The sequence below is a fragment of the Microcebus murinus genome, chromosome 10 (genome assembly GCF_040939455.1).
Source record: "Microcebus murinus isolate Inina chromosome 10, M.murinus_Inina_mat1.0, whole genome shotgun sequence".
Taxonomy (NCBI): domain Eukaryota; kingdom Metazoa; phylum Chordata; class Mammalia; order Primates; family Cheirogaleidae; genus Microcebus; species Microcebus murinus.
Genome location: NC_134113.1, coordinates 82,551,800 through 82,576,560, shown reverse-complemented (window position 1 = coordinate 82,576,560; position 24,761 = coordinate 82,551,800). Strand labels below are relative to the sequence as shown.

The 24,761-nt window shown below is 36.1% G+C and overlaps 1 protein-coding gene across 1 annotated transcript in view; it reads left to right on the top strand.

Moving 5' to 3' along the window:
- SLCO1C1 (solute carrier organic anion transporter family member 1C1) overlaps window positions 1-24,761 on the top strand; it is a 48,178-nt gene that overhangs the window by 10,732 nt on the left and 12,685 nt on the right. Inside the window, exons 4-11 of the mRNA XM_012785505.3 lie at window positions 783-915; window positions 3,749-3,873; window positions 7,167-7,313; window positions 9,087-9,185; window positions 15,082-15,327; window positions 16,310-16,474; window positions 17,883-18,078; window positions 23,141-23,306. Of these exons, the coding sequence (XP_012640959.2) occupies window positions 783-915; window positions 3,749-3,873; window positions 7,167-7,313; window positions 9,087-9,185; window positions 15,082-15,327; window positions 16,310-16,474; window positions 17,883-18,078; window positions 23,141-23,306 (1,277 nt within the window). The remainder of the gene's footprint in view (window positions 1-782; window positions 916-3,748; window positions 3,874-7,166; window positions 7,314-9,086; window positions 9,186-15,081; window positions 15,328-16,309; window positions 16,475-17,882; window positions 18,079-23,140; window positions 23,307-24,761) is intronic.

Here is a 24,761-nt window from a genome sequence, read left to right as displayed (position 1 = left end):
TAAAAAGGCATAATTCCTATCTTCGAAAACCACATTTTCTATAATTATTTTTCAAGAAAGAGATAGATGGGCATATTTTATGGCGATTTTGTATTTCATAAAAGTTGTGTTATAGGTATACAGTGAGATTATATAATTGATATACAGCTGATGCTGTCTGTGTGGATGTTTATTTCTATTCTGAGTCTTTTTATAAAAAGTTAATAAACAAATTGTAAAGTATCATTTGTGTAAATATAAGTTTCCTAATCTGATTTCATTTTAAGTGATCTGATTTCATTTAAAGTTGTGGTTGTTTTACCTTTTCTATAAGGGATATTAGGGAAAGAGAGAATGTGTAATGTATGTTTCAGGAGCAATTAGAAAACTAATAGCAGTTTTAATAGAAAACTTAAATGAAAGAAGAATGAATGAGAAAGTTTACCTCAAAATAATTAAAGAAGATTTAACAGAGCAACTAAAGGAAGCCTTCTACAATTTGATTCACTGATAAAATACTTTACCAGGACAAATAATTAGGTTGGGTATAGTGAGATAGAAGGGATGTAATTAAAATATTTTGACAAAGGGATTAGGTGGTTGAAGTAATGAATATGAAAAGAGTTTCAGGAGTCATCTAAGATTAAAGAAAAGAAGGGTAAATGATGGGAAAGATGGTGGGGAGATGGTTTAGTCAAAACAAAACATTGCTAGACCTGCTATTCATTCATTTATTAGCAGTTATGCTGTTGACTTTTTTCTATGTTCTCTAACTTATGAATGCTTTATTCTTTTCCCCAAAGGGAATCTCTTAGTTATAACATTTGTTAGCTACTTTGGAGCCAAACTTCACAGGCCAAAAATTATTGGAGCAGGTTGCCTAATCATGGGAGTTGGAACATTGCTCATTGCAATGCCTCAGTTCTTCATGGACCAGTAAGTCTAAAGCAATCATTGTTTTCTTGCCTTATCAAACAACTGCATTTCTTTCTTTATGATTATAATTATTTAAATTTAAGCTTGACTCATGATAATGTTATGGGCCTTTATGGAACAGTTTTCTCAGAGAGGAAAAATAGTTCCACTACTAAAAAAATTAAAAATTTTAAAGTAGTTGTAAAGGATAAATAAATCCTCACTCTTGAATTAACTCACTTTGCAGCAGATCAGTATCTCTAATATGTGACATTGGATATGTTACTTAACTTTTCTAGGCCTCAGTTTATGCATCTTGAAATAGACTTTAACAGTAATACCTAACTCATAATGTTGTCGCAAATATTCAATGAGATGACACAGGTAAAATGTTTATTGAGGTTACCAGTATAACGAGTAGCTGTGTCATCATTGTTGTGTGTTGTTGTCCATCCTCCTTAGCCAACTAAGCCACTTGGTTTTAACCAGTGATGGTTTTGTCTTAAAGGTGCTGTATTCATATGAATAATTTTATTACTTCAGGTTAATGAAAAATATAGAATACAATGCAAGAAAATCAGAAGGAAGAGTGTACCTGAGACTGGATTTGGTGGCTCATGCATGTAATCCTGCCACTCTGGGAGGCAGGAGGATCTCTTGAGCTCAGGAGTTCGTGACCAGCCTGAGTAAGAATGAGACCCCATCTCTACCAAAAATAGATAAATAAATAAATAAATAAATAAGTATTTATTTATTTATTTAAATAAATAAATTTAAATAAATATTTAATAAATTTAATAAATATTTATTTATTTATTTAAATAAATAAATAAATAAATAAATATTTATTTATTTATTGAGACAGAGTTTCCCTTTGTTGCCCAGGCTAGAGTGAGTGCCATGGCGTCAGCCTAGCTCACAGCAACCTCAAACTCCTGGGCTCAAGCGATCCTTCTGCCTCAGCCTCCCGAGTAGCTCAGGACAACAGGCATATGCCACCATGCCCGGCTAATTTTTTCTATATATATTAATTGGCCAATTAATTTCTTTCTATTTATAGTAGAGACGGGGTCTCACTCTTGCTCAGGCTGGTTTCGAACTCCTGACCTCGAGCAATCCGCCCACCTCGGCCTCCCAGAGTGCTAGGATTACAGGCGTGAGCCACTGTGCCCAGCCATGAATTATAGTTTTAAAGGACCACACTGACTGCTGCTTGGAAAATTGACTCTGGTGAGGCAAGTGTAGAAGCAGGGAGACTATTTAGGACGCTGCTGTAGAATTTTATACATCCGTCAAGATGGTGTCAGTCAGGATTTGAATGCAGGTCAAAACTAAATCACAGAATTTACAAACATTTATACCACTGGTCCCCTGTTCAATCACTTCTTTGTCTCTTCATCTAACAGAGTCTCACACAGGCACACACCACACCTATAGCTCTCATTTGACAACTAAGAAAATTGAAAACAAACGGGTAATTTTTCTTTAGAGTGTCACTGATAGTGATTAGTGACAAAAGTAACACTTAACATAAGATTCCATTTATTCAAAGTCTACATAATTATTATGCTTGCAATCGTAAACTTTTGACTAAAAGAATTGAGAAAGGTCAGATAATTAAAATTTTTCCAAATACTGCATAACCACATAGATGCTCACTTTAATAGCTTTGGGGCATAATTACTGTCTATGGTATCTCTGTAATTATTAACAAAATAAAATTATATTCACCATGATTTCAATGCTAAATATGCTCCTGTATAGCTTAAGGATTGAAAGCAGTTAACCTCATTAAGTGGTTACTAACCTATTTTGGTCAGGGAACCATTTGATAAAAATGGTAAAAACTGAATCTCTTCCCTTAAACATTCCTGTAAAAATATGCATACAAAATGTTCTTACTTTTTCAATGGAGTTCATGAACCCATTGAAGCGTAGGTTACACAAAACAGATACAAGGAAACCCATTTATCAACTTGAATATTTTGATAATGCAATCCATCTTTTCCTTACCATCCTGAATAAACAGGTTTTTCCTATTAATATGTCAGATATGTTACTATGATTGCTAGCCTTTGGTCACATAGTGCCTGAATAACATGAGAATCAAGGTAATGTTGTGATAACTTCTTGCTAGGCCCTTCTTCCCTGCAGGGTACAAATGGAGTAGGGAGCTTGACACATGAAGGATAATTCGAATGTGAAAGTGAAGCTAGAGGATTGTAGACAGTGTTACCACAGTCCTACTTCCAAACATTTGGCCTTTCAACCCAGCTGCCATCATAGCCTTATAGACAGAGGAAAGAATGGAATGAAAAATAACTTGGAGCCAGATGAATGAACTGTAAAGGAAAAGCAGGATACTATCTGGATAAATGGTTCAAACAGCCATGTATCATCATCTATTCTCTAGAATGTTCAAGCCTTACAGTTCTTACAGTTGTTCTACTAAATTTACAACTCTGAACGCAATGCGATGATGGCTATGAGTTTTTAAATTACTGCTTTTTCTGTGACTCAGAGATAATCATGATTTTATCAAGTATTGGATGCTTGATACTTCACCAAGAAGGTGATTTATAGTCATTAGTTTATATTCAAAGGAGCCCCTGTAAATAAATCTTACTTTTTATTTTGCTAATTGACTAACCCAGATATCGTATACAGCCTATGAACCAGATTTCCTGGCTACCTTTTCTGTAGACTCTGCTGTACAGTGCTGGTTTGCTTTGGTGATTCAGATTGAAAGACAGTTGCAAGCTCAACCAGGCACTCTTTGAAGTTCTGTAATATACACAACTCGGTAGCATGATGTTAACAAGCTCATCATGAAGAAAACGTTCTTCCTATGCAGGTACAAATATGAGAGGTATTCTCCTTTCCCCAATTCTACTCTCAGCATCTCTCCGTGTCTCCTAGAGTCAAGCAGTCAGTTACCGATCTCGGTTCTGGAAAAATCACAATCCAAAATAAGTGATGGTAAGATGTTTTTTGTTTTTTTTTTTTCTTGACTAAACAAACTTTTTTGAAAAGACTTTATACGTGCTTTAGTATGGACAAAAATATCTATATGATTTTTGCTTTCAAAAGCTGTACTACTTAAATTGAGATATTATGATGCCATACAAATTCGTACAATATAAAGTAGTATGTGATGAAATCTAAAGAAAATATACAGATGATCAAATCATGTGGAAAGAAAGAGGATTAATTGTTGGTGACTGGGAAAATCTTTCAGTGGTTCCAAATAAGGTGGGTCTGGAAAGCTGTGCAAGACTAGTTCTAGCATGTACAAAATCTTAGTCCATCGCTCAGATATGAAAGAAATATAATTTTCCCCATAAGTCAATTTAAATTCTGTGTTCAGCCCCTTTTCATTAAAATGGCAAAAACTGAATCTCGATTTGTCGCTAACTTCCATCCTTTTCCCCAGGGCTTGCTTATGTTCTAGGGAGCTTACATAATAGTCAGAGGGGTTACTGATGTTCCTTGCCAGCTTAGATATGTAAAACCTTCAGGTCACAGTGTTTGGACATACCTGACACCATGGTGTCACATATCCATATTCATATATATATATTTAGCACAGTAGCATTCTCTGGTTCAGAAGTAACAATCCTAGATTCATGGAACTAATTCCATTTTCTACACGAGCTAGGATGCAGGAATCTTGTTACTGCCTAGTGTTCCCTATGGCTGATGCACGTGGCATGGCAATGCTTTGTCTGAGCTGCCTTTGGGAACATGGGAATCAGCTCTTCTATATCACTCTAGACATTGGAAAGCCCGTGAGGAGCCCAAGGCAGGGATGCTGAGCTGGGCTGTGCAGCCATTTCATAGCTGGGGTCTTTCTACTTCCCTGGGCTCTACTTGGTCAAGACGGCACAGGTCTCCTTTGCTCATGGAGTCCACAAGTGTATCCACAGGCACTTGCCACATCTCTAGGACTCAGTGAAAGTAGGTGAACAAACCCTCTCTTTCCCCTCCAGCATCATTTGCCCCATACTCCCTCCCTGCCATCCCCCATTTCACTCCCTATGTCCAACATGGGGAATCAATTTCTACCCAGGCAGAGCAGAAGCCTTTCTTTTATATACCTGCCATTGCTCCAAATCTTTTTATCCAGTTCATAAAACCTTTTCACTCCCATAATATCTTCATTAATACTTTCTGTGAAGATGTCCCTTCCCTGTGCAACAAACACTGAGGGTCTGGCTGTTCAAATGAAAGGAAAGGCCAAGGGACTGAAGAAGAAACATGGAAATGTGGGGAGGGGCAGAAGGGGGAGAACATTAAATGTGAAAATTTGCCCTCTTCTGCTATATAAAAAAAAGAAGAAATACATTCTAGAAGAAGAGAAAAGAGAAATGTGTGAAAGAGAACAATAGATACTTTCAGGAGGACACACACAAATCAATGGACAAGAACAGAGGGCTTGTTTATGTAAGAATAGAACAGATAATAAATTTAATTTAGGTCCACATAAAAAGGCAGGGAGCTGACTAAAGGGTTTGGAGTTTCATTTGTACACAATGTACAGTCAGTGAAGATGTTTTGTTTCGTTTTTGACAATCAGAGAAGACTCATGATATAAATGGCAGTACCACCAGTTAGGAAATTAATACTTAAATGTGTAGTGTAAAGAAGCGAAACATAGAGTTTAGAGTCAGGGAATTAAAATGTTTTTGAGTGAAGGGATAAGTTTCCAGACAGATACAGAACAGCAGACTCTGAGTGAGGTCCTGCTCCTTTGAAGTCCTTTCCTTAGACATAGTGGACACCCTAAAGGCTCACCCTAAAGATGATGATAAGGATCTTCTCAAAATGGCTCCACACACAACCCTCACCTCCCCTACAACACTGCAGAACAGAGCTGTCCACGGGAATTTCTGTGATGATGAAAATGTTCTATATCTATGTCCTGTAGACATATACAATATAGTAGCCATTGGCCACATGCGACCATTGGGTATTTGAAACATAGCTACTGTGACTGAGGAACTGATTTATTCATTTTATCTAATTTTAATTAATTTTAATCTTAATTGCCACATGTGACTTCTGGTTACTGTATTGGAATGCACATCCCTAAGGTGTCTACACTAAATAACCTACTATAAGACCTCCTTGCCAAGAAGCTTCTTCTCCAGAATTATACAATTGCTAGGGCTACAATTAACATGACGGTTAATTGTCAGAAAAGGAGTTCACATCATGTTTGGGGGTGCATAACAGAATTCCAGAGGACATAAGTGAAAATTCCATGATCACTTGGCTACTTTTCCAGAAGAGGCAGAATCAGGATAATTTCCTGTCACACAGTCTGATTCGCTTTCCCAAAAGTGTTCACATCAGCTCTTCACATAAACCGTTCTTCACAAACAAAAATTACGTTAAGCGTTATTAATAGGTGAAAGCAGCTCCTACCTGGATTGTTAGGATTCCATTTAAAAATGCCTACAAACCACTTAGCCCAGCACATGACAGACAGAGAGCTTTCCCAAATGGTGATAGTTGGAGGTTATAGATGCTATTGATTTTATTAAAGTAGCTAAACTTTTCAAAACTACATTTTATTTATGACGGGGATAATCTTCCTACTTCACATGATTATATTAAGATATTACTTTTATGAAAGCACTTAAAAATTATCAGCTTTAAATTTTACTCCAAAAATACTGCCCAAAAGATTCTTTCTGTTAGTTTTACTATACTGCCAAAGCACATAGGGTTTATAATTTTTATATGAATTTGTTTCTGGAGTCCTAAAAGTGATTACTCACTAACAAACGCATGTAGGTGTAGGCAATACTGCCCAATGTTGGTGTATCAGCCAAATAAAAATTTTAATTTCAGAGAAAAGTTGGTCAACAATAAGATTACTTGTGGTTTCTGCTGAAAAATAGAAAAGAGTAAAAATTAAGGTGAGAAAAGACTTTGTTCAAAATTTTATGTTTGCCCCAGATAGGATATTGAATATGATTGGAGTGCAGGAATGCAAAATGCTCAGTGTAGATGGAAAATAAGAAGAGAAAAAGTAAGTAGCAAAGGGAAGAAGAACAAGAAGTAATAACACAATGAAGTCTGCAGGGGATTTACACTGACTAAAAGAGGGAAGGTATTTTCCAAACTTGCCAAAACTCCTATCAAATTATGACTATTGCAAAAATTTTTGCATTCTAATCCAGTTTTAAGACACATTGTAGAAATGCAGAATAAATATTTAATTTTGATAGCAATCTAATTTCAAACTTCTTTGCCCTCCCTTTAAGAATGTGAAGTTGATGCCAGCTCCTCCATGTGGGTTTATGTTTTCCTGGGAAACCTTCTCCGTGGAATAGGAGAAACTCCCATTCAGCCTCTGGGAATTGCCTACCTGGATGATTTTGCCAGTGAAGACAACGCAGCTTTCTATATTGGTAATATTGGTATATCATTTCTCTTGTCTTCTTGGGAAGCATGGTGCCTGGTTTTCCCAATTCCATCCTATAGTAAATAGGGTATGGGAGGTTTAATACTTCACATCCAATCCTTTTATTCTGCTCACACATTTCTGAAGTGCACTCTTAAAATTTGAACAATGACACCTCAGTTAGCAGGATCTGTTGCATTAGGGAATAAACACTAAGTTAAAAGAAAATATCTGGGGGCTCAAATGCAATGACATATGACATTGTGAAAGTATCTTCATGGGCTTCAGATTTCATAGGTCCTTTTTGGTGGAATAACTATACTGCTAAAGCATTTAGGCATTTTAATTTATTTTAAAATTTGCTTGTAGAGCCCTAGAAACTGCATTGTATTTTATAAGGCCCTGATTATTTAAAGTATCTTTTTTTCTATGAGGGATAGGCAGCAAGAACTTCTGAGATATTAATAGCAGGTGAGAATGACTTAAAAAAGTATTCAAAAAATTAGGAATAACACCTGAAGATATCTCATCTCTAGAATAGGTCCCAGTAAATAGACCAGCAGCTAAAATCACAAGAAGCAAAATACATAGGCATAGCATAGGCAAACTCCTAAGATCAGAAACATTTAAACAGCATTGGCTGGGTGCCTCTTATGTTGTGAGATTAAGCCAGAAACTAGAGCTCTGGGGAGGACTAAGACTTGTTCCCTGTTTCATACATCAGTCTTGATTTCTTGGAGTTTTGATCTTTTGAAGGCTTTGCCTTCAGGGACAGAGAAAAGTACTCCTTCCCTGGCTATCCTCTGCAGAACTCCTAGGTGTGCTGATTATTCCCATGCAGGCTATAGTTAAGAACAGAATTCTCGCTCTAATGGAAACTGCAGTATAAATCAGGAAGTAGACTTGGAATGAAATGTCCCAGCACACTCTAGGAACTGGAGGAAATGTGGTAGCCCGGAGAAGTATGCAGGTGCCCGGGTATCTCCTTTCTTTCCAGGAACACATAGATTGATCTCTTCACCCTGTCTTCTGGAAAGAGTCTGATAACTACTGTCTACTCCAGTTATTATAATTTAAATTAACCTTCCAAGGATATATGTGTTTTTAAGCTCTGTGGCTCAATGCAAGGTAGATGGGAGATAGTTTGCATGGAAGAGCTACCTTTTGGTTACTCGAAATTATATCCTTTAGGCCATCTGTGCCACTTACCTGTGAAGGCTACCATGGCTGGTCCTGAGGGTTTCAGAGAACACTTTCCCTGCTACAAACTCTAGTTCCTTCACTATCTGTAACCGGGTCCTGCTATTATGAATGATCTCCCAGAACCTCAGAATGAATGCACGCACTTTTTCAGTGTGGTAGAAGAAATCAATTTGAATGTCAAGACAAGTCTTATGCTTTAACTGTCCATAAAACAATTTTGAAAGACTATCAAAATTAGTACAGTTCTAATTTTTATCAATGGGCAATCTAATCCTAGGGAATAAAGTTTGCTTCGTTTTAGAAAATTAACTTCTTCAACATTTTGATGGTTTTTTTTTCTTATTAAGAGGTAATTAATGCCTTAAAAACATTCAGCCTTCTCTGAAAACAGAGAGGCACTTATTTCTTGATTCAATGTGGTTAAAAAATTGATACATTAAATGCAAGCAAACGAGGGGTTGAAACATTTTGAGCGGCTAACTGGATCTCTCTTGCATTTCTTTAAAATTTTATTATTCTATCCAAGTGAAGAAATAGTAACTTCTTTTTCCTTTTTTTTTTTTCTTTCTTGGTGCAGGGTGTGTGCAGACAGTTGCAATTATAGGACCGATCTTTGGCTTCCTGTTAGGCTCATTGTGTGCCAAACTGTATGTTGACATTGGCTTTGTAAACCTAGGTAAGGGAGCTTATTTTTATTTACTTACTGCAACTTTTTCAGTGGGAACAGTGTGAAAAATATCAAATTGCCTTTTTATAAGATGATGCAAACAAATGGAAAAACATCATGCTCATGGATCAGCAGAATCAACATTGTTAAAATGTCTGTACAATCAAAAGTGATTTATAGATTCAATGCAATCCCCATCAAAATACCAATGTCACTTTTTTAAGATCCAGAAAAAATAATTCCACACTTTGTTTGGAACCATAAAAGAGCCCAAATAGCCAAAGCAACCTTAAGCAAAAGGTGCAAATATGGAAACATCACTTTCCTAGACTTCAAGCTATATACTACAAAGCTATAGTAACCAAAACACTAGACATAGGCCAATGGAACAGAACAGAGAACCCAGATATAAAACCATTCGTATAATGCCATCTGATCTTTGACAAAATATATAGCAATGTACACTGGAGAAAAGAATCCCTATTCAATAAATGGTGCTGGGGAAATTGGATAGCCACATGTAGAAGATTGAAACAGGATCCATATCTCTTACCACTCACAAAAATTAATTCACAGTGGATAACAGACTTAAATCTAAGACATGAAACCATAAGAATTCTAGAAGAATATGTTGGAAAAATTCTTCTAAATATTGGCCTACGCAAAGAACCTAAGGGAAATCACAGAAACAACAAAAATAAATAAATAGGACTTGATTAAATTAAAAAGCTACTGCCAAGGAAACAATCAACAGAGCAAATAAACAATCTACCGAATGGAAGGAAATATTAGCTTGCTATACATCTGATAACCAGAATATACAAAGAACTCAAGCAAATCAACAAGCAAAAATCAAACCACCCCATTAAACAGTGGGCAAAAGACATAAGCAAAGGTTTTCAAAAGAAGACATACTAATAGCCAATAAACCTGAAAAAATGCTTAATGTTTCTAATCATCAGAGAAATGAAATCAAAACCACAGTGAGATATCACCTAATCCCCATGAGAATGGCTTTTATCAAAAAGTTTCAAAACAATAGATGCTGGCATGGATGCAGAGAAAAAGAAGCACTTATATACTGTTGATGGGACTGCAAACTAGTGCAACCACAATGGAAAATAGCATGGAGATTCCTCAAAGAACTAAAAGTAGACCTACCATTTGATCCAGCAATCTCACTACTGTGTATTTACCCAAAAGAAAAAAAAAGTCATTTTATCAAACAGACACTTGCACTTGAATGTTTGTAGTAGCACAGTTTACAATTGCAAGGATATGGAATCAACCCAAGTGCTCATCAACTTATGATCGGATTAATAAAATATGGTGTATTTTTACACCATGGAGTACTACTCAGCCATAAAAAAATAAATTTCTATTTCTTATTTCTAATAAGAAAAATTTCTAAAATAATAAGAAATCTTATTATTTCTTATAAAACCGTTTGCAACAATCTGGATGGAACTGGAGACCATCCTCTTAAGTGAAGTATTACAAGAATAGAAATACAAACACCACATGTACTCACTATTAAATTGGAACTAACTGATCTCATGTGCACAGATGGAAGTAAAACTCAATGGAAATCCTGCAGCTGAGAGGGGGGAAAAGGGGATAGGTGAAATCACACCTAACAGTTACAGTGTAAATTATCTGGGTGATGAGCACAGTTATAACTTTGACTCAAGCAGTACAAAAGCTATCCATGTAACCAAGACATTTTTACCCCTGTAATATTCTGAAATTAAAAATAAATTAATTAATTTAATTAAAATAAAATAGTAGGATAGTAGTCTTTCAGTAAAGGAAAATAATCCATGGAAATCTTATTATTGATATAATCTTCACATGTATTAATAAATGGAATATGAAAAATAGGTGGTGATTAAAACTGATGACCCACAGAGTGTTATTAAGGTGTATCCTTTTTCACTTCTGGTTTGCCAGTTCAAATACACTCCAGTGTAGTTAAGACTGAAAACTGGCTTCTTTTTGGCTCTAGTTGATTTCAGGTGTGTCACATTTATTACAATTACATCAATTAATGATGTATTTGGGCATTTGCCACAAAGACCAAGAATTGAAAGCCTTCTAGCAACCAAATGTTCCTTCTTTTTTTTACTGTACAAAGCTTTTTTAAGTGGAGGCATATTACGGTGGAACTGGCTATCCTTCTAGGAGATTGCTTGTATAGGAAATAAGTTAGGGGGCCTGATTTTTCTATAGCTGTTAATTTGTGACTATCTCTCTGAGATGCCCCTCCTAGAAATAAATGATATTGATCTTTTTTAAAAAGAATGCCAACAAGTCAGTTATAAACAAGAAAATAAGTTTCACTAAAAAAAAAACCTGGAATTGCATTTGAAAGTCATCATATATGAAAACAGAATGCAAAATTCTCACATGTTTTAAATCAAATAACCTGTAAGACACATTTCAAATATTTCATTTATTCATTAATTACTGCCCCTCCACAAATTATTTTACATTTATTCTATCCCAGATACCTATTCAATAGCACTAAACAAATAGTTGAGTTCCTTGACTTTACGAAGGTTAAAATCCACTTGTAAAAACTGATGTAGATAAGAAATTATACATGTGATGAGTGGTACAGAGGAAAATTGTTAAGGGGAAGCAATTAACATGCAGTGATAAACTAATATAAACATCTTATCAAGTATAATGCGTTGGGAATTGAGCATACTTGTCAGGAGATGTGCTTATTTTGTTCTCATAGAATATGGTGGAGATATAATGATTTGTTTTAATTCTTATATAGGAAAAACTCCACTTAGTTTTAATTCAAAAAATCACCAATGACGACTCTTTGGTCAAATGAGAAAAGGTGTCAAAAATAAAGTTTTATTTAATTATTAATTTTTATTAATTAAACATTTTTAATTTTGATTAATTAAAGTTTATTAATAAAGATATGTAAGTTTTATTTACATATGCAAATCTTGCTTTAACCCTAGAATAGCTCTGAAGTATTATTAACCACCATTTAATGAAAAACATTCTGCTAATTTAACCTAAATGAGTCCTAAATTTACCATCAGTATAATGTGAGGTTTGCACAAGGATTGGACTGGGGAGTGTAGGGCATAACTTTTCCTTCAAGTAAAATCTTAGACGTTCGACATGTAAATCGAATGGAAGTGGTACTGATAGGGAGTAGCTGGCATAGGAAGTTTTGAACCCTCATAATTCTCCCTCTCATGTTTCCTTTCTCCTGCAAAAGTTCCCTGTGCAGAACTCCAGAGCACAGTTTGAAAATCTCTACCAGAATTTAGACTCTGTATTTTAAAGTAGTGACCAAAAGAAGGAAGTATCTTGGTCCAGAAACACCTTTTTCCTTCAATGAGAAAGATAATGCAGGCATAGTTTGTTTTATTGTGTTTCATTTCATTGTACTTCTCAGATATTGCATTTTTTATGAACTGAAGGTTTGTGGCTACTCTTCCTAGAGCAATTCTATTGGGACCACTTTTTCAACAGCGTGTGCTCACTTTCTGTCTCTTTGTTGTATTTTGGTAACTCACAATATTTTAAATATTTTGTTATTGTTATCTTTTATGGTGGTCTGTGATCACTGATCTTTGATGTTACTGTTGAAATTGTTTTGGGGCATCACAAACCATGCCCACATAAGGTGTAAACTTAATACATGTATGTGTGCTGACTGCTCCACTAACCTGTGGGTCTTCCATTCCTTTCCCTCTCTTAGGGCCTTTTCTCTAAGACACACAATATTGAAATCAGGCCAATTAATAACTCTATAATGGCTTCTAAGTGTTCAAGTCAAAGTGTCAATTTAAATCAAAAGCTGGAAATGATTAAGCTTAGTGAGTCAAGCATGTTGAAAATCGATGTAAACTGAAAGCTAGGCCCTTGCACCAGTCAGCCAAATTATGAATGCAAAGGAAAAATTCTTGATGTAAATTAGAAGTGCTATGCCAGTGGACACATGAATGACAAGAAAGTGAAACAGCTTTATTGCTGAGATGGAGAAAGTTTTAGTGGTCTGGGTAGATCGATCCAGCCACATTTCCTTAAGCCAAAACCTAATCTAGAGCAAGTCTCTATTTCTCTTCAATTCTATGAAGACTCAGAGAGATAAGGAAGCTGCAGAAGAAAAATTGGAGGCTGGGAGAGGTTGGTTCATGAGGTTTAAAGAAAGAAGCCATCTTCATAACACAAAAGTGTAAGGTCAATTAGCAAGTGCTAATGGAGAAGCTAAAACAAGTTATCCAGAAGCTAGATAAGATCATTGAGGAAGGTGGCTATACAAAACAGATTTCCAGTGTAGACAAAATAGCCTTCTATTGGAAGAAGATGTAATCTGGGACTTTCTTAGTGAGAAAGGAGAAGTCAATGCCTGGTTTCAAAGCTTCAAAGAACAGGCCAACTCTCTTGTTAAGGGCTAGTGCAACCAGTGACTTTAAGTTGATGCCAATGTTCATTTATCATTCTGCAAATCCTAGGGGCCTTCAGAAATATGCTAAGTCTACCCTGCCTGTGTTCTATAAATGGAAAAGCAAAGTCTAGATGATAACACATCTATTTATACCATAGTTTACTGAATGTTTTAAGCCCGTTGTTGAGAACTACTGCTCAGGAAAAGAGATTCCATTCAGAATATTACTGCTCATTGACAATGCTCCTGGTCATACAAGAGCTCTGATGGAGATGTATAAGGAGATAAATGTTTCCATACCTGCTAATACAACATCCATTCTGCACACCATGGATCAAGAAATAATTTCAATTTTCAAGTCTTATTATCTAAGAAATGAATTTCAGGAATCTATAACTGCCATAGATAGGAATCTATAACCCATAGATTCCTCTGATGGGTCTGGGCAAAGTAAATTGAAAACGTTCTGAAAAGAGTTCACCATTCTAGATGCCATTAAGAACATTCATAATTCATGGGAGAAGGTCAAATATCAACATTAACAGGAGTTTGGAAGTTAATTCCAGTCCTCATGGATGACTTTGAGGGGTTCAAGCCTTTAGTGGAGGAAGTAACTGCAAGAGAGCTAGCAAGAGAACTGGAATTAGAAGAAGATCCTGAAGAGGTGACAATTGCTACAATCTCAGCAATTTTAAATTTTAATGAAAGAAGAGATGCTTCTTATGAATGAGCAAAGAAAGCGGTTTTTTGACATGGAAGCCTACTGCTGGTGAAGATGCTATGAACATTGTTGAAATGACAAAAGATGTAGAATGTTATATAAACTTAGTTGATAAAGCCAGAGCAGAGTTTGAGAGAACTGACTCCAATTTTAAAAGAAGTTCTACTGTGGGTAAATGCTATCAAACAGCATCACATGCTACAGAGAAATCTTTCATGAAAGGAAGAGTCAATTGATGCAGCAAATTTCATTGTTGTCTTAGTTTACGAAGTTGCCACAGCAACCTCAGCCTTCAGGAATCACCACCCTGATCAGTCAGCGGCTGTCAACAATGAGGCTTGCCTCTCCACCAGCTAAAAGATCATGACTTGCTAAAGGCTCCGATGATTGTTAGTATTTTTTTTAGCAATAACGTATTTTTTAAGTAGGATATGTACTTCTTCAGACATAATGCCATTGCACACTTAATAGACTACAGAGTAGTAGAAACATAAACTTTATATGCACCCTGAAACCAAAAAATTCATGTGACTCGCTTTATTACAATATTCACTTTATTGCAGTGATCTGAAGTCAAACCTGCAATATCTCCAAGGTAGGCCTGTAATAATGTCCAGATTTTTAAAAAATATCATGTGTGAATTATTAGGCACTTTTAGGATGTGATAGAGCTTATGCAAGGATGTAGTTCTTTTAAAGTAGCTTATTTCAACACGTTAGTTTGCTATGTGTGTTACTTGGCCATCATCTCTGTCTTTCAGATCACATAACCATTACCCCAAAGGATCCCCAATGGGTAGGAGCCTGGTGGCTTGGTTATCTAATAGCAGGAATCATAAGTCTTCTTGCAGCTGTGCCTTTCTGGTGTTTACCAAAGAGTCTACCAAGACCCCAAAGTGGAGAGGATTCTAATTCCTCCACTGAGAAATCCAAGTTTATTATCGATGATCACACAGACTACCAAACACCCCACGGAGAAAAAGCAAAAATAATGGAAATGGCAAAAGGTAAGTCAAATTATCCATGATTTTGAAGCACTTTCAGTTTTCCTGTTGAGACTTTAGGGGTGCTATAAATAATACCCCTTACGTCTCATTGTGTGTTCCAAAAATTAAAAAATTGAGAAACCATACAGGAAGCAAAAATGGAGATCAATAAGTTACCTTTATTACTGGAAAACTGTCTGCAGCCCATGACATCTCCACCCTCTCACATCCCTTTGATTTAGACCCTGCAATATCCTCTAACAAGGATTGCTGTTTGTGTAAGGCTGGGTGGACAAAATAGAAAGTAGTGAACCTGCAGGGTTGGTGGCCTTTGAACAGGTGAGATCCACCCATTTGAGTATTGCAAGTCTCCCACCAGTGATTTGAGTGAGTGGGGTGTGGACAAAAGAGTAGAGAGTTCCAATACATCCCCTCCATGGGGGTGTAGACACAAGATTGATCTCCTCCCCACTTCTTCTCAGACAATATTTACATTTATCCAAATTCTTCACATGTCTAATTGATTGGCTACATAATAGGAAGAAAGGAGAATACCAAAGTTCATTTCCAAAACCAACATTCATACTTCAAATGGAGATAAATTTTATATTCCTTTCCCTGTGACCACACACAAGTTAGAAGAACAGAGACCAGAAAAGTGAAGTTCTTGATGTCCTGCCTATGGCTCCCAGCTGGAGGTGAGAGGGTATTCTCATCACTCTTGCCTTTTAAGGAATCTGTTCCTGTTGGACTTTTTACCTCTAATGGAATCTATACTGCATTCCTGTAGAAGCAAGTGCTTATGTCTGGACCCGAACCTGGCCAGATGACAGCCTTGTGGTGTGACAGTGGCTTAGGATGCACAGTATGTGTGTGGCACACTATGACTACTCCCAAACACTATGACAATGGGACTTAGCCATCTAAGTCCTGCCACCATGGCTGCACCTGCGGCCAAGTGTGACACTGTCATTAATTATTCCGTGTTATTTTTGTCTTATAGATTTTCTTCCATCACTGAAGAATCTTTTTGGAAATCCAGTGTACTTCCTGTATTTGTGTACAAGCACTGTTCAGTTCAATTCTTTATTTGGCATGGTGACATATAAACCAAAGTACATTGAGCAACAGTATGGGCAGTCATCTTCCAAGGCCAACTTTGTTATTGGTATGTTTATGTGCCCTTCATGTTTTCTCATTGATACCATCTTAGATGCATTTTTTTCTGTGATTTTATTTATGATTATTATTTTACAGGTTTTTTTATTTCTAAGTATTAAGGGGGTACAAAATTATTTTGGCTACATGGATTGCTTTTGTAATGCTTGAGTCAAGGCTATAAGTGTTCCTATCACCTAATTAATATTCATTCTACCCATTAGATAGGTTTGTGGGTTATTTAAAAAGGTTGTATTTCTAGCACAGCAGTACTGTCAGTGATGAGAAAGATATTCAAGGGCCTAGGAAATCATGAAGAAATGAATGGAGAGGAACCAGAATCTACAAATACATAAACACCACCCTTGAAGTAACTGAATATTTTTAAAACCTGAAACTAAGTTTCTTTAGTCCAAGAAGATGTCATTTAATGTTACTGTTTCAAGGCACAAAATACATTCTATTTCTTTGGACATATTCCTTTATGATAGGAGAAACCAATGGTTTAAAATAATTTCTCTTCATAAAATATTGTAAAATTGTTTTATGTATCTATCTCTGAAAGAGATGGGGGCTGGGGAAACCCAGCCAAGTATATTTTAGGAGATGTAATTTTTCTATAATAATCCTGAGTAATGAGCATGTAGCAGATGCTAATATAATTCTTGATGTTAAGGTTAGATCACTAACCTTAGCAGGTTAGTGAAAGTAAAATATTGAAAGTAAAAGCAGTAATATTTCAATATTGAAATAAGTTTTTACTTTCAATATTAATTGGTTCATTAATTTTATTATTCATCAGTTGATCTGAAAAAATGTTTTAGGTTTTTTTTTCCCCAACACCCCATTCATGCCAATCAAAACTTTATATTGACTTCAAGACTAGACGAGGAATGAACATTTATGAGAGACATTATTTTTATTTTATTTTAAATTTTTTATGTTTATTGAGATATTTACAATCAGCAGTTAAGCTTGCAGATCTTAAATGTAGAGTTAAGCTGAATAAATTTTTACATATATAGTTGTGTAGTAACCCCCATCCAGAACAAATAGCACACTTTAGTACTCTGACAGCCTCCCTCAAATCTCTTTCCAGTCAATACTTTTCCCCAAAGCTAATAACTTTTCCAAACTCTATCATCACAGACCAGTCTTGCCTATTTTTGAACTTCATATAAATTGAATAATATGTTATATACTTTTTTGTGTCTAGTTTTTTTTCAATTGAAGTGAAATCTATGAGATTCATTCATGTTCTTGTATATAATAGTAGTCTGTTCTTTTTCATTGCTCTATAATATCCTATTATGTGAATATAGCACAATTTATTTATTATTAATGGATATTGATATTCTTTTCTGCTTTTGACTATTATAAATAATAAAACTGTTATGACCATTTTTCTTGTTCCTTAGGGCTCATCAACATACCTGCAGTGGCCCTTGGAATATTCTCTGGTGGGATAGTCATGAAAAAATTCAGAATCAGTGTGTGTGGTGCTGCAAAACTCTACTTGGGATCATCTGTCTTTGGTTACCTCCTGTTCCTTTCCCTGTTTGCACTGGGCTGTGAAAATTCTGACGTGGCAGGTCTAACTGTCTCCTACCAAGGGTATGTTCCCTCATTAAATGATTTGAGATGATTGGCTTGTTTAATCAAATTAATTATTGGTAGAGCTTCAAAATGAATGAGATAATGAGATAATTTTATTTTTAAACATCATAACAATGGGAGGAGAATTATTGTTCTATTGTAGAATAGCTGATAAAGCTTATGACTTAGAGTCTGTTGTTGTCACCAAAATTTATCTTGTTTGAATTTGAATGTCTTTGAAAAATATAAATATTGCTAACTCCACATTTTGCATTACAAAATCAACCTGATTAGTTTGCAGAAACAACCTCATAGTGGAAATACAGAGTTTAAATCTTGCCTCTGCCTATTCTTGGTGAAGTGACATTATATGTTATTAAAACCAATCCAGCTCCAATTTTCCTATGGTTAAAATAGAAGTAATAACTGCCTCTTAAGGTCTTATAAGATGTATCACATTGCCACACTAGAAAAAAATTTTTTTTTCCTTAGAGCCATGGTGCTTTATTACAAAAATAAAATAAAAACTTTGAAAACAAAACAATTCTTTCTAATTTAATTAAAAATTTGTTATTTTTTATTGCTTTCTGTGCATGAATTTTATGCAACTTCATATAGTTTATGCTGTTCCCAAGGTCAAGAGACGTGTGAGTTACATATGCTTCATGAAGCCCTAGGCTCAAAAGCCCTCAGTTAAATACAACTCACATGGTAGTTCATGTGGTAAGCAAGATAATGCTCATAAAAGTGATTAATACTTGCCTGACACAAAATTAATGATCCATTCTTAGAAATAATTGTCTTTTTTCCCCCCTTGGACAGCTGGGTGACTGGAGTGGTCTCTAATGCAATCCTCCATGGTTTCCACTGTGCTCGAATCACATGCAGTTTCAGGAGAGAATAGCATCCTTCAACCCAGTGAGCCCTACAGCAAACAGCTCTCTTTAGCAGGTGGTCAGAATGTCCACTGATGCCTTCAGGTCTATGCCATCCTGTATGGGGGTGATTAGATTGCCTTGTTTCCAGAGTCTATATCTCTTAATACAAGGCCAGATCTTGTAGGAACTATTTTGCCCTCTTCCTTCAAGAATCCTTCCCATGGCTTTACCTCCAAATGTGAGTTCCCAGCATGACTTTTTTTCATCCTTTCACCTATCTATGCATTATTTGTTTTAAAATAATTATGAAGCATAATTTTCTGTGCATGAATTATATGCAACTTCAAATAGTTCATGTTGTTCCCAAGGTGAAAAGACGTGTGAGTTACATATGCTTTACGAGGCCCCAGGCTCAAAACTAGTGTGAGTTAAATATAACTTTACTTAGTTATATCACTGGGATAATCACTGGTAATATCACTGGGAAAATCCCTCATCTCTCAGCCTAACTATTTTGAAAGAAAATCTCACTTGAGTATCAACATTCTGGCATATTTGTTAAAAGTCTTATTATAATTAAAATTTAAAATCAGTTATATTTAACTTACACTGGTTTTGAGCCTATTTAAATATGACTACCTTGTTCCAGGCAGACTTCTCTGATTATATCTACCTGACTGCTTGAAACCCTGCCTGGGGCTCAAAGCAAACACTCCCGACACTGTATATTCTATTTCCTGCTGTTCAGTGGATTCTTGCTTACTGCCTGATGTTCATCTCCCTCCCTGCCCTTCCTTCCATGCTTCTCTGTCTATCTTGTCTCTGTGTCTAACCTCCATTACCTTCAATGACCTGGTTTCTCCTGCTGCTAAATGAACACCAGTTATAATTATTGTCAATGAGAATGTTCAGGAAAATCGGGGAATGCAAAGTTCATAAATTATGGCTTCAGGGGAGTTGTCACAGCCATGTTGTTAGACTAAGCTGAGTGTAGTGTTGCCTTGGGGACAGTCACTGATGTAGATTAAGAATGTTAGTTGTAGGCCGGGCGCGGTGGCTCACGCCTGTAATCCTAGCTCTCTGGGAGGCCGAGGCGGGCGGATTGCTCGAGGTCAGGAGTTCGAAACCAGCCTGAGCAAGAGCGAGACCCCGTCTCTACTATAAATAGAAAGAAACTAAATGGCCAACTGATATATATATAAAAAATTAGCCGGGCATGGTGGCACATGCCTGTAGTCCCAGCTACTCGGGAGGCTGAGACAGAAGGATCGCTCGAGCCCAGGAGTTTGAGGTTGCTGTGAGCTAGGCTGACGCCACGGCACTCACTCTAGCCTGGGCAACAAAGCGAGACTCTGTCTCAAAAAAAAAAAAAAAAAAAAAAAAAAAAAGAATGTTAGTTGTAAATACAAATTGCAAGGAGATTCTGGACGGGGCAGAAGCCCTGTGTCATCTTCAACTGTCCCAATGATCATCATGGTAGGGGACAGTGGTAGAGTACTTTATATTTTACAATTTACAAAACACCTTAACTTTCATTATCTCTCTTGTATCCTCAAAATACCTTTATGACCCACGTTTTGTTACCTTTGTGTAAAGGAAACTGTGTTTAGAAAAATCAGTTAGCTTCCCCAAATTTAAATGTCTATAAAAGGCAGATCTAGGAATTGAACACAGGCACGGCTTAAAGTATAATGTTATTTCTACATTATACTGTTTCTAAGCCAAAAGCAAATGCATAAACAAACAACAGCAAATTTTGAGGTTCACATGAAAAGTATACCTATATAATCAAAGATTAAATATTTTTAAACAAATAAAAGATAATATATTCATTGAGTACTAGTCTCTTCAAAGCAGTCACCTTGAAAAACTATCAATGCATTTAGCAATGCATTGTCTAAATTATTCTAAAATTTCTCTTTTAAAATTGGTCTCCATGTTTTTTTAGGATATCCTTAGTAATGAAAAAAATTTAGCCTTTAAGAATAGGTTTACCATTGGTAGCAGGCAAAAGAAATGGTAATATCACTGGGAAAATCCCTCATCTCTCAGTCTAATTATTTTGAAAGAAAATCTCATTTGAGTATCAACATTCTGGCATATTTGTTAAAAGTCTTATTATAATTAAAATTTAAAATCACAACTCTGCTGTCAACAAATCCTTCAGAAAATATGTATGAAATTAATTTTTGCACTAGAAGATAAATTAAACTTACTTTCGGTAATGTAAAATAATTGGCTTTATGAAATATAAAATGTTCATCATGTATTATCCTATATTGCTTTGTTCTGAAAGGCTGTTTTATATCTGGACATTCAACAGGTACACCGTAGACAAGCTTTAGATATGGTAATGGAAGAAATCTTTCTTCTGCAATAATGACTGTTGCGAGATAAGAATTTAGAAACAAGAGGCCTGGAAGGTTTCTACTTCCAGGTTTTTCGCTAACAAACAGTGTGGATTCGAGGATGTTATCTGCCCACGTTGGACCTGACTTTCCTAGTCTGCCAAAATCCTAGATCATGCTAACGGTCCTTCCAGTTCCAACCTTCTATGATCTCAGCTTTACAGTATCCTCAGTGGCCTGATTCTAGACTGTCAAAGGCACAATTTTATGCTTTCAGATACTACCAAATAGTCTCAATAAACAAATAGTATTTTATGGAAGAGAATTGGATTAAACATTCCTGTAGGACTTCTCAGCAGGCCTAGTTAGATACCCTCTCCTACTGTTTGGAGACATCTCAGAGGTCTTCTGTTTTTACTTTCAAGGTGACCAAGCCTATAAATAGCAGTTCTACTAGATGCAATATTACATCAATTAAGAAATTATGGTTGCAGTCATAGAAAATGCTTCTCAGAAGCAGGGGCCAAAATGGCTGATTTCTTTCTCCAAAATAATATACTATTTTTCTTTCATTGATTGATTTACCAGACATATTGTTTCTTAGCCTGTTATGTGCCAGGAATTGTTCTTGGTGCTGGATATATGGGAGTGAATAAAACAAATAGTTTCTGCCCTCACTGAGTGTATAGTCTAGTGTACTTTTTAGTTGTTTAAGGTCCTCCAATACCTTTGTAAAAAAAAAAAAATAGGGGAAGGGTGGGAGGAACAAGCAAATAAATAAATAAATTCAAAATGGGAGTAGAAAAATGGATTACAAAGGGCCGATGCATAGCATATATGGTGCAGATAGAAACAACATACCATTGTGTAAGTTCCCTTTGAGAAGAGTAGAGGAATATGCATAGTGCAAAAGGACAAGAGCAGAAGGATTAGGCAATCCAAGTGAGAGAAAAAAGAGAGGGAGAGTAAATTCTGGGAGAGATGACCGGAAGAATATAAAAGAGAATGGCAGGGAAGAAAAGAAAGGGAGAGAAAAGACATAAAACAACCAAAATTATGTAAAATAACTAAAAACAAAGGCCAACTCCTGAGGGCAAATATTGTCTCATGCATGTTTGTAACTATCTCCTACCCTCCAAAATATAGCACTTAGTAGGTTTCCAATAAAATTTTATGAATAAATGAATGGGTAAGTCATTGCAATAGCATGTGGAATTAAGTAAGAAATGATAATATAAGATGTGGAAGAGCACCATACAATGGGGGTAGATGGGAGGAAGGTTAGTGGAACTGGGAGTACATTTATTGGTCAGATATACACAAGAAGAGTATGTAGGTCCTACACACATTGAATGTGTATTAAATGTTAACTGCTTGGCTAATTTTTCTTTGACCAGACCATTAGCAATGTCCATTCTAGTGATGCTCAGACAATTCTGAAAGAAATTCACACACACACACATACATACAAACACCCCACCTGTGATGCATTCAAGTAATGTCATAAATTGCTCTAAAAGTTTACTTTTCTACCTTGTCAGCCATTTTTATACACCTTTGCATGGAAATATCTTAGAAGATCCTAGAGGCAGTAGATTTTAGTAAAATCCATGAGCTAAGAACTGGATATTGTGTCAATTTTTAAACCTCCAAAGATAACTTTCAAGAGAAAGCTATTTCATAGTGGACTCACATTTTATGATCACAAGCTGAGATTTGTGATGACAATTGTGCTTCCAAAAGGCAGATTTTGTTGGCAGTATCATTTATGTCACTCAAGAACATTGACTTTTGAAAATATTAGGTTGCTACCTGCTCAGAGGTAATATTTTATACTATTGTATTTCTTTTCAGAACCAAACCTGTCTCTTATCATGAACGAGCTCTCTTTTCAGATTGCAACTCAAGATGCAAATGTTCAGAGACAAAATGGGAGCCCATGTGTGGTGAAAATGGAATCACATATGCATCAGCTTGTCTTGCTGGTTGTCAAGCCTCCAACAGAAGTGGAAAAAATATTGTAAGAAATCTCCTCCTCTAAAGTATATGCCCGTGGGCCTGTGACAATGTATGACAACACAGCACTGTGGGGTCTCAGCAGCAGACTCCCACTGGTAGGAGCCTGGCTCTTACCTTTGCCTTGTCCTTTTGTGTGGACATAGGAAATTTATAACCATTCCTAATGGAACTAGAGTTGTTGCAAGAATTAGGGTAAGAATTAAAGTCATGAAACAGGGTGGAGGAGCTTTTGTAATGAGGTAGCCTGGTTCTCTAGTTTTGCTTATAAAGAGTAATTAGCCCTCAATGAGAAAGTTCCAGGCATAAGATCATATAATAAGATCTGCTTTGAGAGCCTGTCTCCTGACCTCAAGACCAGTAGTCCTTGGAGATTTTAGGGGCAGGACAAATGGAGGCTCATATTAGGAGGTTTAGCTCCAGAGGTCTAGATCGAGCAATCAGGGATCCGATTATGAGGATGTCCCAGAACTATAATGGTTCTGGAATAACTCTGCTAGGGAAATCAAGCCAATTTGTGTGATAATGAAAAGACCAGGTGAGCAGGAATGGAGAGTTTCTGTACGGTAGAAGAGGGAGATGAGGTTGGAAGTTTAAGTAGAAGCTGTCTTACTCAGTCCAGGCTGCTATAACAAATATAATATAGACTGGGTAGCTTAAACAACAAACATTTATTTCTCACCTTTCTGGAGGCTGGTAAGCCTAACACCAGGATGCTAGCAGATCTGGTGGCTGGAGAGGGCCATCTTCTCCTATCCTCACATGGCCAGAGGCCAAGAGGAAGGGCAAGCTTTCCTGTCTCTTCTTATAAGGACACTAATCTCATTCATAAGGGCTACACCCTCATAATCTAATTACCTCCAGATACCATCCCATTAGGGATTAGAATTTCACCATATGAATTTGGGACATTCAGGCCATAACCGAAACCTGTGAAAATATAATGTACTTTAATCATTAACAGACTCACCCTTCAAAGCATACATTTACATTCCTGTCCCAAACATAGACTCTTCTTTATACTCACCCTGTGAGACTATTTGTAACTGATAAAATTTGCCTTTATTTGATAGTCTTAGAGGGCTAAAAATTAGACCACACATATTTACATATGCTTATCAACTAGATATGAATGCTTAGGCAAAAACATCTGCAGATATAGAGTAATATTTGTTGATTTTCTGTTTATTATGCTATTATTTTGACATTTTATTCAGAGCAGAAAGGATGGATCTCTTGGACCAGCAAATAAGACTACCGACAATCTGAAATCTGAGATTCACCATCCTTCTTCTCTTTTCTTCCTTTCCTTCCTTTCCTTTAGGTTCTTTTTTCTCATTTTTTTTTCTTTTCTTTTTTCTTACAACTGCATGAAGGTTTTTCTTAACTGTAACTACCATTTTTGAAGACGTTACATGCCAGGGGTTAAAAATACGTGCTCTAAAAACAAAATTACATT